Genomic DNA, 17142 nt, shown 5'->3' on the forward strand with positions numbered 1-17142 from the left:
TTGTTATACCACACTTAAAGCAGAATAGGCATTTTTTATCTATGATTAAAAAGGTCATGTTTTATATGACTGGAGGTGACAAAAACTTTGTCTTCGATAGTAAACATTCATTAGTTGCAACAGATTTCAGATTTATCGAAGATCATGATTAGAATTACACACTTATCAATTTGAAAACGTTCATGGTGAGAATGATCTTATGTCATTTGTAATACTCATCATTAAACTCTACAGTGTGTGCATTAGAAAAATGTGATACAACTGGAACGAAAACTGTAGAAAGTAAAAAGATTAAGATTAATTTGCACCCGAATTTATGAAATTTTTAACCAGCAAAAACTGCAATAAAACAACGAATAAAAGCTTTTTTTTTTCTTCTCCAACGCAAAAACACTCCCCAAATTTGTAATTCAGATAACGTAATGATGTTGTTTTTTGTTATTAGGAAAGTGGTCATGATTTTCATCGAAATTTGAATTTTTACCATTAAAAGTGGTCTAAACGTACCAATCAAAGTTTCTTTTCCTTACCCTTTTGTTAGTTGATTTTAAATATTATTAGTAATTTTTTTTCAAGTAGGTACTGAAATGTACAACAAAAAGGAATTTTAGTGCTTTTTTTTTGATAAAATTTGGATGCAGAAAAGCCCTTAGGGAAAAAGTATACAAAACGACATAGTGGGGTAAAATGATATACTTATTATATGTAACTTGCTAACGTCGTAAGAATACGCATGCGCTAAATTAGATCATAAATTATTTAGCCAACAGTCTGGTTCCAACCACTTACTACTTCAGTTTGTCTCTGCTCACTAACGGAGGTGTACGCTCGATATTTCTAAATTTGTGGTGCAAAAATATTTTTCGCGCTTTGTTTAATTTGGTTATAATACTAGATAACATTTCGCTAGGTAAGTTGTTTTATTTTAACTGATTTTTTAAACTATTTTTTTTAACATTTAGTAATAAGAGATTTACAAGAGGAATAAGTCAAATATAGAAAAAAAATTTTTTTTGTTTTCTCTAGTCGTGTAAAATGACATAGTGCGTTGTCGGCTAAAATGACATAGTATGTCATTTTGCCCGACTTATAGAAATAATTTTTTTATTTGTTATTGCAGATTGTCATGCCCCGATTGTACGAAAGAAAGACAAATAGGCAGTCATAGAGTACAGATTCGATGTTAAAAGCCGTAGAAGCGGTCAATAATGGTGAAATGGGCTGGTTAAAGGCTTCTAAAACTTACGGGGTACCACAAGCAACCCTACGAAGACATGCTTTAAAAACAAATAAAACAATAAAGACGGGGGAAAAACGCCTCGGTAGATTTAAGCCTACTTTTCCACCAGAAGTAGAACGGCAGTTAGTTGAACATCTAAAACTTCTAGAGTCAAGATTTTTTGGACTCACAAGGAAGGATGTGTTAAGCTTGGCCTACCAGCTTTCAACACAATTTTAACCGTGAGAAGAAAACAGCAGGAAAAGATTGGCTGCGAGAATTCTGAAGAAGAAATCCGGATATAGCATTACGTAAGCCAGAGACGACATCTGCTGCTAGAGCACAGGCTTTCAACAAACCACAAGTTGCTTGTTTTTTTGAGATTCTAGAAAAGGTGATTAAAAAAGAAAATATCAACCCGCTTAACATATATAACGTCGATGAATCAGCACTCTCTACTGTGCAAAAGCCTCAAAAAATATTTGCAACAACAGGTCGTAAGCAAGTAGGAGCCATAACCAGTGCCGAAAGGGGATCCCATGTAACCGTTGTTTGCTGCATGAGTTCCAATGGTAGTTTTATCCGATCAGCCTTAATATTTCCCAGAAAAAACATGAAGAACGAACTTACTGATAATGCTCCCCAGGGACTCTTGGCATTGCTCATGAGTCTGGTTGGATGACTGGACCAGTATTTTTGCAATGGTTAAAACATTTTCAAAAGTTTATGAAGGCCTCATCAGATGAAAAGGTGCTTTTAATTGTTGATGGCCATTCCAGCCATAAGTACATTCATGGTCTGATTTTCTCCAAAGAACATGGTATTGTTCTGCTCTGCTTGCCTCCTCACTGCACCCACCGACTGCAGCCCCTTGATGTTTCATTCTTCGGTCCCTTAAAAACCTATTTCGATCAAGCTATAACCAAGTGGCTTAAGGCACACCCAGGCAGAGTTGTAACGCAATTTCAAATAGGTGCCTTACTTACTGAAGGATATGGAAAAGCTGCCACTATTCAAAATGCAACCAACGGCTTTTCTAAAACCGGAATATGCCCACTAAATCCTGATGTATTTTCAGAATACATGTTTCAAGCAGCAGAGAGAACAAATATTCCAGAATCTGAAGGTAATATAAATATAAAAAACACTATAGCTGAAGAACCTTCCTCAGCACTATCTCTACAAACTTCAAGCGGGATGAGCAATTTAAAGGACGTAACCAATCTTAAAAAAGTAATCTTCAGTACATCAGATCAACAAAATAAAAGTTTACTTGCCGTTACTGTCTCCGATCTGAGTCCCATTCCAGTAGGACCATTTATCTCAGGCCAGGGAAAGAGGAAGCCGAGAAAGCATCAGGGAACCACCGTGCTAAATTCTACTCCAAATTTGGAGGAAGCAAAATCAAGAACTACACCCACAGTCGGAAACAAAAAAAGAGCTGCAACTAAAAAGGTATTTGTTGAAACTGACTCTGAATCGGAAAACAACCCATTCTTAATAGAAGACGACGAAGATTTTACTTGCATTTACTGTGTGGAAGAATTTAAAAGGTCAAAGGCAAAGGAAATTTGGCTGCAATGTTGTTCTTGCTCGAAATTGGCACACGCTGAGTGTGCTGGAGTCGACAAAAAAACTAAGATGTTTATTTATGAACTGTGTTGCGATAATTAATTTTCTACAGAAATTTTTGGCAATATTTAATAGGGATGTCATTTTACCCACTTAGGAGGGTAAAACGAACTTTTACCTTTTTAAATTAAATACTTTAAAATGAGAATTTCTTTTTGAGTTTTTTTAGTGATTTTTATTTTGGAAAATAGAGTAGAGATGCCTGTATTTTTTTGTTAATTTTGTAGAATTAAAATATTTTTTGTTCATAGACAATTTTGATTTTTGAAAACCCTATGTCATTTTGTACACCCTTCCCCTAGAAAGTCAGTAGCTGAGATTACTGCTGTGATCACCGTTGTGATAAACCATTTACAACTGTATTAAAATCCACTTATTTTCTTCTTTAAAGCACAAAATCTCACAATTGATAATTGAAAAACTTAATGATGGTTTTCTTTTTTCCTATTACGCAAGTGCTCATAAAACCTCGATTTTCACCAAAATGCTTTGAAATTTTAACCAAAAAAAGTGGTACCAATAAGTGTTTTCTGTTATAATTGCTTCTTCTCTAAAACACAAAAATTCCCAAATAATTTAAAGGTGTTCTCAGTAGGAAAAAAAATTTTTTGTCAGGAAAATGGCCATGAATGCTCGATTTTCATCTTTACCTGATTCTTACATAAAAAGTTAATTAACGATCCCTTTTTCTTGCCATTTGTTTTTATTGATGTATGTGATTCATAAATTTGAATTGTTTGAATTCAAAAATTTTAGACTATATAAACAGGTGGTATAGTTTATGGCGCATTTATTGTTTATTGCTAATTGGAAGGGAATCATTCGTTTGTTTAGTAGTGAAGTTCGATTATATTTTACAATTTAGTAGTTAATTCTCTAGTTTGGTAATATTTTGTGAATTTATACGAGATGGAGTTTTTGATATTTAATTAATTCAATACAAGATATATCACAATGCGGTCTTTAAAAAATCAGAGAGTTTATTTTAAAAATATTTTAGCATATTTTTCCTTAACATTTAGACGTTCTTCTAATAAAGGGATTTTTTATTTATTTTTAATTCTTGCATACTTACCAAGAAAGTCAAATTCAAATTCAAAAGTTTAATGAAAAGCCAATTAGCTCTACAATTTAGCCTTAAATTGTGTTTCAATTTAATTTTCTATAATTTTTTTTGATGTTGTATCTAAAGCTAATCAGATCTGTTTAATTAACTTATCAAATTAATTAAGCCCTTTTTAAATTATTATCCATCATATCATCTAATAAAGTGGTTTTTTATTTCTCAAATTATCAACAAACCTAGATATTACACAAAGTTTATCAGATTATTTTAACAATTTTTTACATAGAAATTTAATTTTTTTTCAAATAGAGATTATCAGATGCTATAAAAATTTTATATTATTAACATATACATGTATCTTTAAACTTCTTAATCTTATTTTTTCTTTATATTTGCTACCTAATATATTAAATAAATACACTTGAATATATGCAAAAAAAGTCTAATTATTAGATAATTTAACTATTTTTTAATTTCCTTAAATGGGGCTTATCAGATATCCAAATTAATCTGAATCTAACCAAATAATTTTTCAATTCAATTTGTTTTGTCCATATACACGATGCTTATCAGATCCCAAGAATTTTAAATTAAATGAGAAAAAAATTACGAAAAACGAAATTTTGCGGCATTTTCTATATTTTATATGGAATAAAATTAAACTTAAAAAAAAATAATATTCATTTATTAAATTGTAAAACACAAAATGGATCACAAAACTTTTTTTTTGTATGATTGATTGATAATTGTTTAGTTATGTTTAAAAAAATCACTGTTGAAATAAACATAAGTTGCCGGTTACTAAAGATCACTGCTGTGAGATTTTTAATATTTCTAATATAAAAGTTAAAAAAAAACATTGATAAAAAAAGCAAGCTGCAAGTACCTTAAAATTAATTTACTAAACGATACTAACTAGTAATAAACTAGCAATAAACAATAAATGCGCCATAAACTATACCATCTGTTTATATAGTCTGATTTTTGAATGCAAACAATTTATAAATCACATACATCAATAAAAACAAATGGTAATATACTTTTTATGTAAAAATCATGTAAAGATAAAAATCGAGCATTCATGGCATTTTTTTACTGACAATAAAGAGAACACTATTAAATTGTTTGGGAATTTGTGTGCTTTAGAGAAGAAGCAACTAACAGAAAACCCTTATTGGTACCACTTTTTTTGGTTAAAATTTCAAAGCATTTTGAAAATCAAGGTTTTATGACCACTTGCGTAATAGAAAACCATCATTAAGTTTGTTCAATTATCAATTTGTGAGATTTTTTGCTTTGGAGAAGAAAATAAGTGGATTTTAACACAGTTATAAATGGTTTATCACAACGGAGCAACAGAATTTTTGCTTTAATTTCATTGATATTGTATATCTTAAAGAAGCCTTATGAAAACTGTAGGCCAATAAGTTTCCTCCCTTCATTTTTAAAAATATTTGAGTGACCCTTAGCATGGTTTTCCCTCGGGAAGGAAAAATTGAAACAAATACGAAGACACTTGGTGTTGTTGGCTTTTTTGGATTTATCTAAGAGCTTTGACAGCGTGGACCATAATCTTTTATTAGAAAAAACTTGAACTATATGAAGCATAAGTACCTGCATTGAGGTGGATAGAAACTTCTTTTGCAAGAAGATCGAACAAAGTATTTTTGGAGAAAGACAGCCAAAAGTTATACTCAGACTGTAGAGATACAGCTCGACATTGCGCAAGGAAAGCATTTTGGGATCCTGTCTTTTCACGATCCACATAAATGACCTGACAGACTCTGTAGTAAGTGGTTCACCTAGTCTAGTTAATTTTACTAATTACTCTAATAGTCTCTTTTGGGAATAAACCTTAAGCGGCGTTCTCCTACAAATTCACCGGTCGCTGGTAGCCGCGACTGAGTAGTTACTACCAATTCGCTAAGACAGCACTAATGTAATTTGAATAAGTCTGTTCTCCTAACTTCCACTATTATAGCAATAGTTCCTCCTACACCTCCCGAAGATGAAATTGATGCACTCTTCAATAGTTTCGCGATGACACTGAAAGCTTTTCCACCACTGCTAAGACTAGAAACAAAACATCAAATTTTTCAGACAATTTCAGCAGCAGAACTTCAATTGGTATAACCCGAACCTCCCCCTTCGCAAATATCATCCTACTCGTATAAAAGCATCAGCACTCCAATGCCTTCCCCTAATGTTTGGCAACAAGATGCGTCTTCGACATCGGACACATCCCAATATTTTGGAAACTTTAGACCTTAATTGTGCCAACTTATTTAGTTCACTTAAAGTTTTCTTACAAATTATATACTAAAATAAAATCGATTAGTTATCATTCTCATTTTCTTTACATTTAATTTATGCCTAGTACCTTTAAACTACATTCATGCCTTTTTTAAGTATATACATACCTCAATGTTACTGCCAGTTTTTCTGATGGAGTTATTGGGTCTCTTACCCTATTACAAGGTTTTAGTTTAATATCGTCTTGTATAAGATTTAAGATATAATTAAATTAAAATCGAGAAATTCTTTTTAAATTTCGTTTTATTATCATTTAATTGGTTTTTAATTAAAATAGACTGAAAACCTTCTGTTTGCCTATTTTTAAACATAGGCAATTCTTTCTTTTTACATCCGTCATTTTTTAGTGACAAAAGTAAAAGTAGATTTTCCTCTTCAGCCTGGTAATGTAATAACATTAAAATAATCGTCTTTTTACTAATATTCATTTCACTATTTTGGCATTACATTCGCTAGGAATTAAGAAATACTGAATATTATGTAGAACAGTTTCGGACCTGGCGACCAAGTAGCAGCTACTCAATCGCGGCTACCAGCGACCGGCGAATTTGTAGGAGAACGCCGCTTTAGATGCGCTCACCAGGTCAGCAAGAGAAACATTGGATCGTTGATTGAGAATATGGGAATATATAATATACCTATTATTTAATCAACGATTAGATAGGGCCGGGAGTTGGTTTGGTGGAAAAAAACTTTTGGTTAACTACGATAAAACTAATTACTTTTTTGTTGGGTATTGCGTCACTATTTTAGTAAATATCAATTTAGAAAATATTTTCTTATAGGTTCAATTATTGAGCATATAATTGAATATTTATGATAAAACTGCTTTTATTTATTTTTAGTCAAATTAGTCTCGTGACGAGTATCTAGAGACTGCTCATTTTGACTAACCCCCTGCGAAATTCATAAAAAAAGTGATATCGATCAAAACCTTACTTGGCAGGAGCAACTTTAAAAGAACTTGCATTTTCTCCTATAGGGGGCAATAAAAAATTGTGTTGGCTCCTATTGTCACTCTATTACGTGTTTATTATTATGCACGTTTATTACTTATTCTAGGCAGTTGGAATCAGTTCTTGCACGCTTTTGAAGTAATTTTTTATTTCTTCCAGGTTGTTGATGCCACTGGCGAGTTATTCCACGAATTTGTTATCAATTTTTTTAAATATTTAATTATTTGATACGTGTTTATTCCTGGTGTATATTTTGATTGCCTTTAATTAAATCTCTCATTGTGATTGTCCAAATTACGATTGTTAGTTATAATTTTTTACAAAACCCACCTTATTGATTTAATATAAATTTTAGATTCACTTCAGTCAGTGAAATAAAAATGAAAATTCACTGTATATTCTCAAAATAATCTGCTTTAATCTTATACTAAAAATTTGGTAGAAGCTATTATACCATTAAAAATATTAACAAAATAAAGTAATTTACGTAATTAAACCCTTTTGCCGTTTCTGTCAAAAGAAAACCCGGCTTATTGGTAAAATATATCCGGATTTTGGTTGCCTTGAGTCCGAAATGCACCGTTTTTAATTACCCCACCGGCAGATATCTTTATCAATAAAATCTCGTATTTAATATTATGAAGTCAGCGGCTATCTTTTACGACGATCTGTAAATTAGGGAAAACATACCGGTAGGTACATCATTTCGACAAGTCGTTCGCCGGAGAATCGTTTATATATGATCAACCCGGGAAGTAATGTCGAAGAATTACCGAAAACCGAATATACTGGTTTTAAATTGGGTGGACGGCCAAATTTGCGGTTAAGACGGTCCATATTTTATCATTCGTGAACCAGTGAACGAACGGGTCCATGTAGCACGATTAATTTTTTATTATTAGGAGTAATTGGGTATTTTGTACAGGGGAAAGTACATTTGTATATACAGGGCGATTAAAAAATAATTTAAACCGACACTAAGTGTGCATTTTTTATGTAGGAATCTCATAAAGTATAACTTAAATTGTAATAGATTTGATTAGTAAATACCTATTATTATAAAAAGTTTAGCGAAGATATAAAAACTTAGCAATAAAAAAATACCTTTAAATGCCAGGAATAAGGTGAAAAATTAGTATAAAAGTAATGAGTTGAAAAGCTTAAGGACACAGGCACTAGCCCATAATTTCCGAAAACATTTGAAACGGCTTCAGTTTCCGTAGGAAAAATAATAAACAGCGACTTTAAACGTCAAAAAAAAACGTGTTGCAATCAACTGCCTGGAAAAAGTAACTCCTGGAAGAAAGTAATTATTTGCAACCTAGACTGAGCCAGCAAACATCCAAACTCATTTTTCATTTAAAGACATTTATTTTCTGAGAGAAAACAATATTTCACTAGAGACCCTTAGTTTTTCTTTTTTATTTTCCTTTGCTTTATGCACCTCTAGCTATTGCTCAACACTATTAATTATTCCAAAGAGTTGAAACTCAAAGTTTTCTTTTTTAGTTAATTTCAGACAGCAAAAGCGTAGAGTATCAGTTATTTTTGTTGAAACAGTTAAGCCATATATATTTTTTTTATATTTTTAAAAATCATAAATTTATTTTTTTTTAGTTTAGCCATAATATTAGTGGTTTTATTAGTCTAGGGAGTTGAATGACTTATTTTCATATTTTAATGTTCCAAGCAGTCAAGTCAATTATATTGTTGTTTAGGACTATTATTTTTCCAGAGGCAGTTGCTCCATGGTGATTTTTCCGGCGTTAAAGCTTTAAGTTCATGCTAATTTTGTTGCAGTGGAGATATCACTTGGCCCCATCTTATGTTACCCCAATTCTTATCTGAATCACCATTTTCTTTTAGGGGAGGATGTGAAATAAAAAAGGCTGTTCAATAACATCGATAAAGACTTTTGATCGGTGGCCATTGTCCTGTTGGGAAGGAAAAACAGGGATTCTGCGAAATGGGGAAGGTAAATGTTTGATCAAGGTCAAAACTGATTTCCTCATCTCCTCCTCAGTCCTAGTCACTGATTGTGATACCATTTTGATGGTGATACGATCAAATTTTTATAATTCCCTTCCATCCTTCTATATCCTAAGCTAGTTGTTCGGCTTTGCGTAAAACTTGATTAATCAGTATTTTTGTTTGATCAACACAGCTTAGAAATCTTCCCTAGGTCTTTTTCCTTCAAATCTGCCCTCGATCATCGTACTTGTTTTTCTGGCAATGTGTGCAAACTACTATAAATATCACTGTTGTATTTGTTTAAGCACTCTATCTTTTACTTTGAGTTGTTGCACTAATGATACATTTGTTCAATTTTCAACCCAGGATTTTTTTAACACACTGGTTACTTTGTAGGGACAGACAACTTAAAATTACTTAAACCGGTTAATAACAATAAAAAATTAGATGCCAAGGGATAAATGTGCGATTCCTTATTGTCAATTGTATAGTTTAGATAATGTTTAAAATTTTGTTCGGCCATGATTCATTGCCTTTAATTATAATATTACTAAGAATATTAATTTGAAAAAATGTTATAAGGCTTTTAAAAAGACGTGCTCGTAGATAGATATAGATAAAGCTCGTGATTACCATCTAACCGACTTTAAAACGCCAAGGTCACTCATAAAGTCTCAAATAGATAACGGCCAAAAAAAAGGTTTATCAAACTGCAATACTAAATCTTCTACTTATCTCTGTGTCACATCCTAATTCGTTTCTTATGAGAAACCCCAGGTATATGAAACTATTTACATACTTCGTTGCCCTTAATGTCTTTAATATGTTGAAGATGTTCTATTAATTTTTTTTGTCTCACTCCTATTAATCTTTAGCACATTCTCTTTGCTTTTCTCCTACATACTTCACATCATGTTTTCCATTTTTTCTTCATTTGAAACGATGAGCCATTGATCATTAACACATTTGTCATCAGCATATCTCAGGTTATTCATTTTTTGACCCCTCTAGCCCTTTTTGCATAATGTGTTCGCTGAAGATATTAAACAGAGTTGGAGGGATGCAGGCCTATCCTGACACCGGCGTCTGTTCTGAAATTATCGTTATGTGTGTTTTTTATTCTTACTGTGCACTTATTAATTTCCGCATAGAAGTCTTATCAGCTGAATTAAGTGGTCAAGGTTAATCATCCCTATCTTTTCTAAAATTGACCAAAGATCCTGCCGTTTTACTTTATCGAAGGCCTTTGTGTAATCCCCAAACCACATAAACATAGAGATATTAAATTCACGAGTTTTTTCGATTAGCTCTCTGACATCAAGGATGTGTTCTCTTGTGCCTTTTCCAGGGACAAATCCCGGTTTTTCTTCTGAGATTTGAGGCCATAGAAAAGCTTTCAGTTTTTCGTGTATTGCATGATATTACATGATTACATACCTATTTGCGCATGATATTAATGCTACGATTCTATAGTTGTTGCAATCTAGCGGAGTTTCTTTTTTGAATATAGGGATGGAGGTGGATGTTGTTGTTGAATGGTCGAGCCACTCTCCACTATCTCAAATCTTTTCTGCAGATCTACAGGTGTATACCATTTACTCCATCCTCTCCTGTCTCTTGTACACCCTCAGCTGTGATCTGGTCTGCGCCAGGAGATTCTTTATTTTTCTAATTGCTTTTCTACCTCTGACTTTGGAATATTGGGTTCCCTCTGTGCATTGAACTTGTCGTGATTTATATACCAGGGGTATCTGCATACAGTCTTTGGAAATATTTTCTCCCAACTTCCGCAATCCCTTTTACACCCTTTATAATGTGCTGATTCTCATCCTTTCCTGTTTGCGTAATTGGCTTAAATTCTATGTGTTAAATTGGTTTAAATCCATTATTTTTGTGCTTTTCATTTCTATGTTTAATCTTAACAATTCAGTTTTTTGCTGTCGTTCTAATGTATAATAGATCTGATTATTCTTCTCTCCTCAAGAAATTACTGAGTCTGTAATTTCTTTTGTGAGAGTTTTTGTGTAAGGAGTGTTTTTTCTTAAGGATCTTTTTTTTGTATTCTGGTTCTTTGTACATAACTTTTCACATTTCTTCTGGACTGTCTTGTGTCTCTAAAATGCTAGTTTTCTTTAATAAGGCTTTAAATATTTCTGGATTTGAAATCTCCAATCTTATGTGGGTCTGGTGCGGTTTAATTCTTTTTAGTTTCAACTTGAAGCAAGCCTATAATGTAACTAACCCATGATTACCTACATTTGGAATATTAGCATTTCTTGTATCTTCTACCTTAAAGTTAAAATCACCCATGATTATGAAGTGGTTGTTTATATGAAATATTTTTTATTGCGTCTTCTATAGAGGAGTTGAGGTCTTCCGCTTCATTGTCTGGGTTGGCATGTAAACTTGAAGAATTTATTTAATAATTGCGTATTTTGTGACCATGACAAGTCTTTTTCTTCTGAGGTGTATATAACATGATCTACCGTTCGGAAATATCCTTGTCCTTTTCAATGGGTCTCCTAGAGTCTACATATTTCTATTTTCTCTTTTATAACTTTTCATTCTACTATATGTAGTTTTCTTGGTTGTAATAATCCTTGGACACTTCAATTTGTTATTGCTATTGCTTTCCTTGTCACTAACATCACTAATTTCGAATTACATAAAACTCCTATTTGAATAACCGTTGTTTTTCGAATGCAACAAAGAGGGCACCACGGCTCTAGTCAAATAACTAGTTTTTTCATTTTTATGTATTTAGGTAGTAATAAAATTACTGTTTGCAATAGTTTTTAATTATATCCTTTAATTATTATTAATACTTATTAGAATTTTAAATATTCAAATATATTTTCAATATGTCTAAAGACACTAACTTTACTAGCCTCTAATTACAGAAATCTCCGCCTTGAACAACCCAGCAGTTGTTCCCCAAGCATAGTAAAGAGGGCACCACAGCACTAGTCAAATGTATTTCTTTTTCATTTTTATGTCTTTAAGTAGTAATACAATTCGTATTTAAAATATTGTTTAATTATACCTATTAATTAATATTAATTTTTATTAGAATTTTAAATCGTGAAACATAGTTTTAAGAAATCTAAAAACACTAACATGACTAACCTCGAATTACAGAAAGCTCTGGGTTAAACATCAATTTTTCCCCAAGCATAACAAAGAGGGCACTACCGTACTAGTCAAATACCAATCTTTTTAATTTTTATGTATTTATAAAAATAAAATAACATAAAAAAAAATGTATTATAGATGATATGTATTTATAGATAGTAATACAATTTCTATTTACAAGAGTGTTTAATTATATCCTTTAATTATTATTAATGTTTATTAGTTTATTATTTTTAAGAATTCTAAAGACACTAACTTGACTAACCTCGAATTACAGAAACTTCCGGGATGAATAACAGTTGTTTCCCAAGCATAAAAAAGAGGGCACCACGGTACTAGTCAAATGACTATCTTTTTCATTTTTATGTATTTAAGTAGTAATATAACTGGTTTTGCAATAGTGTTTAATATATCCTGTAATTAATATTAATGTTTATTAGAATTTTAAAATCCTGAAACATATTTTCAAGTATTTTAAAAACACTAACTTGACTAACCTCAAATTACCGAAACCTCCGGGTTGAACATCAGTTGTTCCCCAAGCATAACAAAGAGGGCACTACAGTACTAATCAAATAACTATTTTTTTCATTTTTACGCTCTTAAGTAGTAATACAATTCGTTTTTCAAAAAGTGTTTAATTATATCCTTTAGTTAATATTAATGTTTAATAGAATTTAAAATCGTCAAACATATTTTCAAGAATTCTAAAGACACTAACATGACTAACCTCGAATTACAGAAACCTCTGGGCTGAACAGTTGTTCCCCAAGCATAACAAAGAGGGCACCACGGTACTAGTCAAATGATTATCTTTTTCATTTTTATGTATTTAAGTAGTAACACAATTCCTATTTGCAATAGCGTTTAATTATCTCCTTTAATTAATATTAATGCCTATGAGAATATTAAGTCGTCAAACGCATTTTCAAGAATTTTAAAGACACTAACTTGACTAACCTCGAATTACAGAAACCTCCTGGCTGAACATCAGTTGTTCCCCAAGCATAACAAAGGAGGGCACCACGGTACTAATCAAATAACGATCTTTTTCATTTTTACGTTTTTAAGTAGTAATACAAACTAATAACAAGGTAATCATGGGTTAGTTACATTATAGGCTTGCTTCAAGTTGAAACTAAAAAGAATTAAACCGCACCAGACCCACATAAGATTGGAGATTTCAAATCCAGAAATATTTAAAGCCTTATTAAAGAAAACTAGCATTTTAGAGACACAAGACAGTCCAGAAGAAATGTGAAAAGTTATGTACAAAGAACCAGAATACAAAAAAAAGATCCTTAAGAAAAAACACTCCTTACACAAAAACTCTCACAAAAGAAATTACAGACTCAGTAATTTCTTGAGGAGAGAAGAATAATCAGATCTATTATACATTAGAACGACAGCAAAAAACTGAATTGTTAAGATTAAACATAGAAATGAAAAGCACAAAAATAATGGATTTAAACCAATTTAACACATAGAATTTAAGCCAATTACGCAAACAGGAAAGGATGAGAATCAGCACATTATAAAGGGTGTAAAAGGGATTGCGGAAGTTGGGAGAAAATATTTCCAAAGACTGTATGCAGATACCCCTGGTATATAAATCACGACAAGTTCAATGCACAGAGGGAACCCAATATTCCAAAGTCAGAGGTAGAAAAGCAATTAGAAAAATAAAGAATCTCCTGGCGCAGACCAGATCACAGCTGAGGGTGTACAAGAGACAGGAGAGGATGGAGTAAATGGTATACACCTGTAGATCTGCAGAAAAGATTTGAGATAGTGGAGAGTGGCTCGACCATTCAACAACAACATCGAGCATAGTTTGTATTACTACTTAAAAACGTAAAAATGAAAAAGATCGTTATTTGATTAGTACCGTGGTGCCCTCCTTTGTTATGCTTGGGGAACAACTGATGTTCAGCCAGGAGGTTTCTGTAATTCGAGGTTAGTCAAGTTAGTGTCTTTAAAATTCTTGAAAATGCGTTTGACGACTTAATATTCTCATAGGCATTAATATTAATTAAAGGAGATAATTAAACGCTATTGCAAATAGGAATTCGTATTTGAAATAGTGTTTAATTATATCCTTTAATTAATATTAATGTTTATTAGAATTTTAAATCCTGAAACATGTTTTTAAGAGTTCTAAAGACACTAACTTGACTAACCTCGAATTACAGAAACCTCCAAGATGAACAACAGTAGTTCTCCAAGCATAACAAAGAGGACACCACGGTATTAGTCAAATACCAATCTTTTTCACTTTTACGTTTTTTAAGTAGTAATACATTTCGTATTTAAAAAAGTGTTTAATTATATCCTTTAATTATTATTCTATTTACAATAGTGTTTAATTATATCCTTTAATTATTATTAATGTTTATTAAAATTTTAAATCCTGAAACATATTTATAAGAATTCTAAAGACACTAACTTGACTAACCTTGAATTACAGAAACCTCCGGGCTGAATAACAGTAGTTCTCCAAGCATAACAAAGAGGGCACCACGGTATTAATCAAATAACAATCTTTTTCATTTTTACGTTTTTTAAGTAGTAATACAATTTGTATTTGAAAAAGTGTTTAATTATATCCTTCAATTATTATTAATGTTTATTAGAATTTTAAAACGTCAAACATATTTTCAAGAATTCTAAAGACACTAACTTGACTAACCTTGAATTACAGAAACCTCCGGGCTGAATAACAGTAGTTCTCCAAGCATAACAAAGAGGGCACCACGGTATTAGTGAAATAACAATCTTTTTCATTTTTACGTTTTTTAAGTAGTAATACAATTTGTATTTAAAAAAGTGTTTAATTATATCCTTTAATTATTATTAATGTTTATTAGAATTTTAAAACGTCAAACATATTTTCAAGAGTTCTAAAGACACTAACTTGACTAACCTCGGATTACAGAAACCTTCAAACTGAACAACAGTAGTTCCCCAAGTATAACAAAGAGGGCACTACGGTACTACTCAAATAACGATCTTTTTCATTTTTACGTTTTTAAGTAGTAATACAATTCGTATTTGAAATAGTGTTTAATTATATCCTTTAATTAATATTAATGTTTATTAGAATTTTAAATCCTGAAACATATTTTCAAGAATTCTAAAGACACTAACTTGACTAACCTTGAATTACAGAAACCTCCGGATTGAACAACAGTTTTTTTGCGAAAGCATGACAAAGGGGGCACCACAGCAGTAGTCTATGTTTTTCGTTTTTATATATTTAATTGTTATAAAATAATTTTTTTTAGATTTAAACGGAACATAGAAATTTGAAGACAGTCTAAAGTAAAAAATTAAATGTTCTAAATAATTTGAAAATGTAGAATTTCTGAATTACATATAGAATAGATATTTATTATAAAATATGTATAAATTAGTTTTTATTATTTGTATGAAACAAACTAATTTAAATTTAAAAAAAGATTAAACTAAAATGTAAAGATTAATTTTTTTTAAAGGTTATTAATTAAAAGACGTAATATTAAAATATACCTACTGTTCCTTAAAATCCGACTTCCTGAAAGTCGAAGTAACATAGGAAATTATAAAAATAAATAAAAAATTATTTATTTTTTGACAATTATATTTTATTTCGAGAATTACAAATATTATACTCATAAAATCAATAGTAAAATAACTTGAAAATTTGTCTTACGTTTATTAATAATAATAAAAAACTTCAATAAAAAATTGATTAAAAGAAATATGCATCGGCCGGGAATCGAACCCGGGCCGCCCGCGTGGCAGGCGAGCATTCTACCACTGAACCACCGATGCTGTGACAAGATTTTTTTAATTATCTCTTATTATTTCCCGTACATTTTTATAATATTTAATTTTTCATGCCAATTAAAACAATATAAATTAATTTTAATACTTATATGGTAAATTATTGAATTAGCAAAAGACTATAAAAAAAAAAAAAGTATTAAATGTTATTTATTTACGCATATTTTGTTGCAGATAATTTGGTTTTACAATTATTTTAAAATTATTTGTTTATATTAGGAATTAATTAATAAACTGTAACAATCGTAGCCGCTGCGGCGCATATACCAGTTGTTTTCCGTCATTCGGCAATCATTAACCGATTCCAAACGATCTATCGGTTTTAACCGCGGTTAAGCCCTTGGTTGACCTGGAACAGTCCCTTTATAACATAACCAATCGTGTCCGCTTGGACGTGTTTGGTTGAAGCAACTTCGTAACTTGTCAGCAGTCGCTGTCATCATTTTGTTTGCTTGTAAATAATACGCCAGTAATGTTATATGTTATTAGTTCTTAAACATAAATATCAAAAAAGAAAACTTATTAGCCATAATAAATTTTGTGTCATCTTTAAAAAGAAAATAATTTGTTGTTTGTTTTTATTTTTTCCGGCACTTATTTCAATATTTTTGACATTTGACGTTTAGAAAACAGCTCCGGACGTGGCTAATTACTGTTCCAAATTGATGACGTAGAAAGGGCTAATTGGTGACGTCACGTATCACAACACGGTTATAACTATAACCGCTTGGACGTGTTTGGTTAATACCATTTAGGAACGGTAATTACCGATAGAGCGCTTGGAATCGGTTATTGTGTGTAATCAGATGATTATTTTTGTGCATTCGACTTTTTAGTAGAAAAAAACGATTAGTTTCTGTTTGAGTACCAATATACTTTAAAACTAAGTACAATAATTAAGACCAACAAATTTTCGGCTTCATCGGTAATACGTTTACACAAGTGTCTTCTCTTCTAACTCGTCTATAGTTCCATTACCTGTCAATGTCAACTACTACTGTTCATTGGATGTTGGATTTAAATTCGAC

At 31.3% G+C, this 17142-nt stretch overlaps 1 protein-coding gene and 1 non-coding gene across 2 annotated transcripts; one reads left to right on the forward strand and one right to left on the reverse strand.

Moving 5' to 3' along the window:
- The first annotated feature begins 1897 nt into the window (after positions 1 to 1897).
- LOC126735219 (uncharacterized) lies at positions 1898 to 2893 on the forward strand. The gene has a single exon (XM_050439171.1). It carries the CDS (start codon positions 1898 to 1900, stop codon positions 2891 to 2893), a length of 996 nt encoding a protein of 331 aa, XP_050295128.1.
- Positions 2894 to 16031: 13138 nt separating this feature from the next.
- Trnag-gcc (transfer RNA glycine (anticodon GCC)) lies at positions 16032 to 16102 on the reverse strand. The gene has a single exon. It is a non-coding gene; the product is annotated as a tRNA-Gly (tRNA).
- Positions 16103 to 17142: the final 1040 nt, after the last annotated feature.

The sequence above is a fragment of the Anthonomus grandis genome, chromosome 4 (assembly GCF_022605725.1).
Source record: "Anthonomus grandis grandis chromosome 4, icAntGran1.3, whole genome shotgun sequence".
Lineage (NCBI taxonomy): Eukaryota > Metazoa > Arthropoda > Insecta > Coleoptera > Curculionidae > Anthonomus > Anthonomus grandis.

Bases quoted from the DNA above. Each gene is read 5' to 3' on its own strand.
- LOC126735219 (XM_050439171.1), top strand. From the start codon at position 1,898: ATGACTGGACCAGTATTTTTGCAATGGTTAAAACATTTTCAAAAGTTT.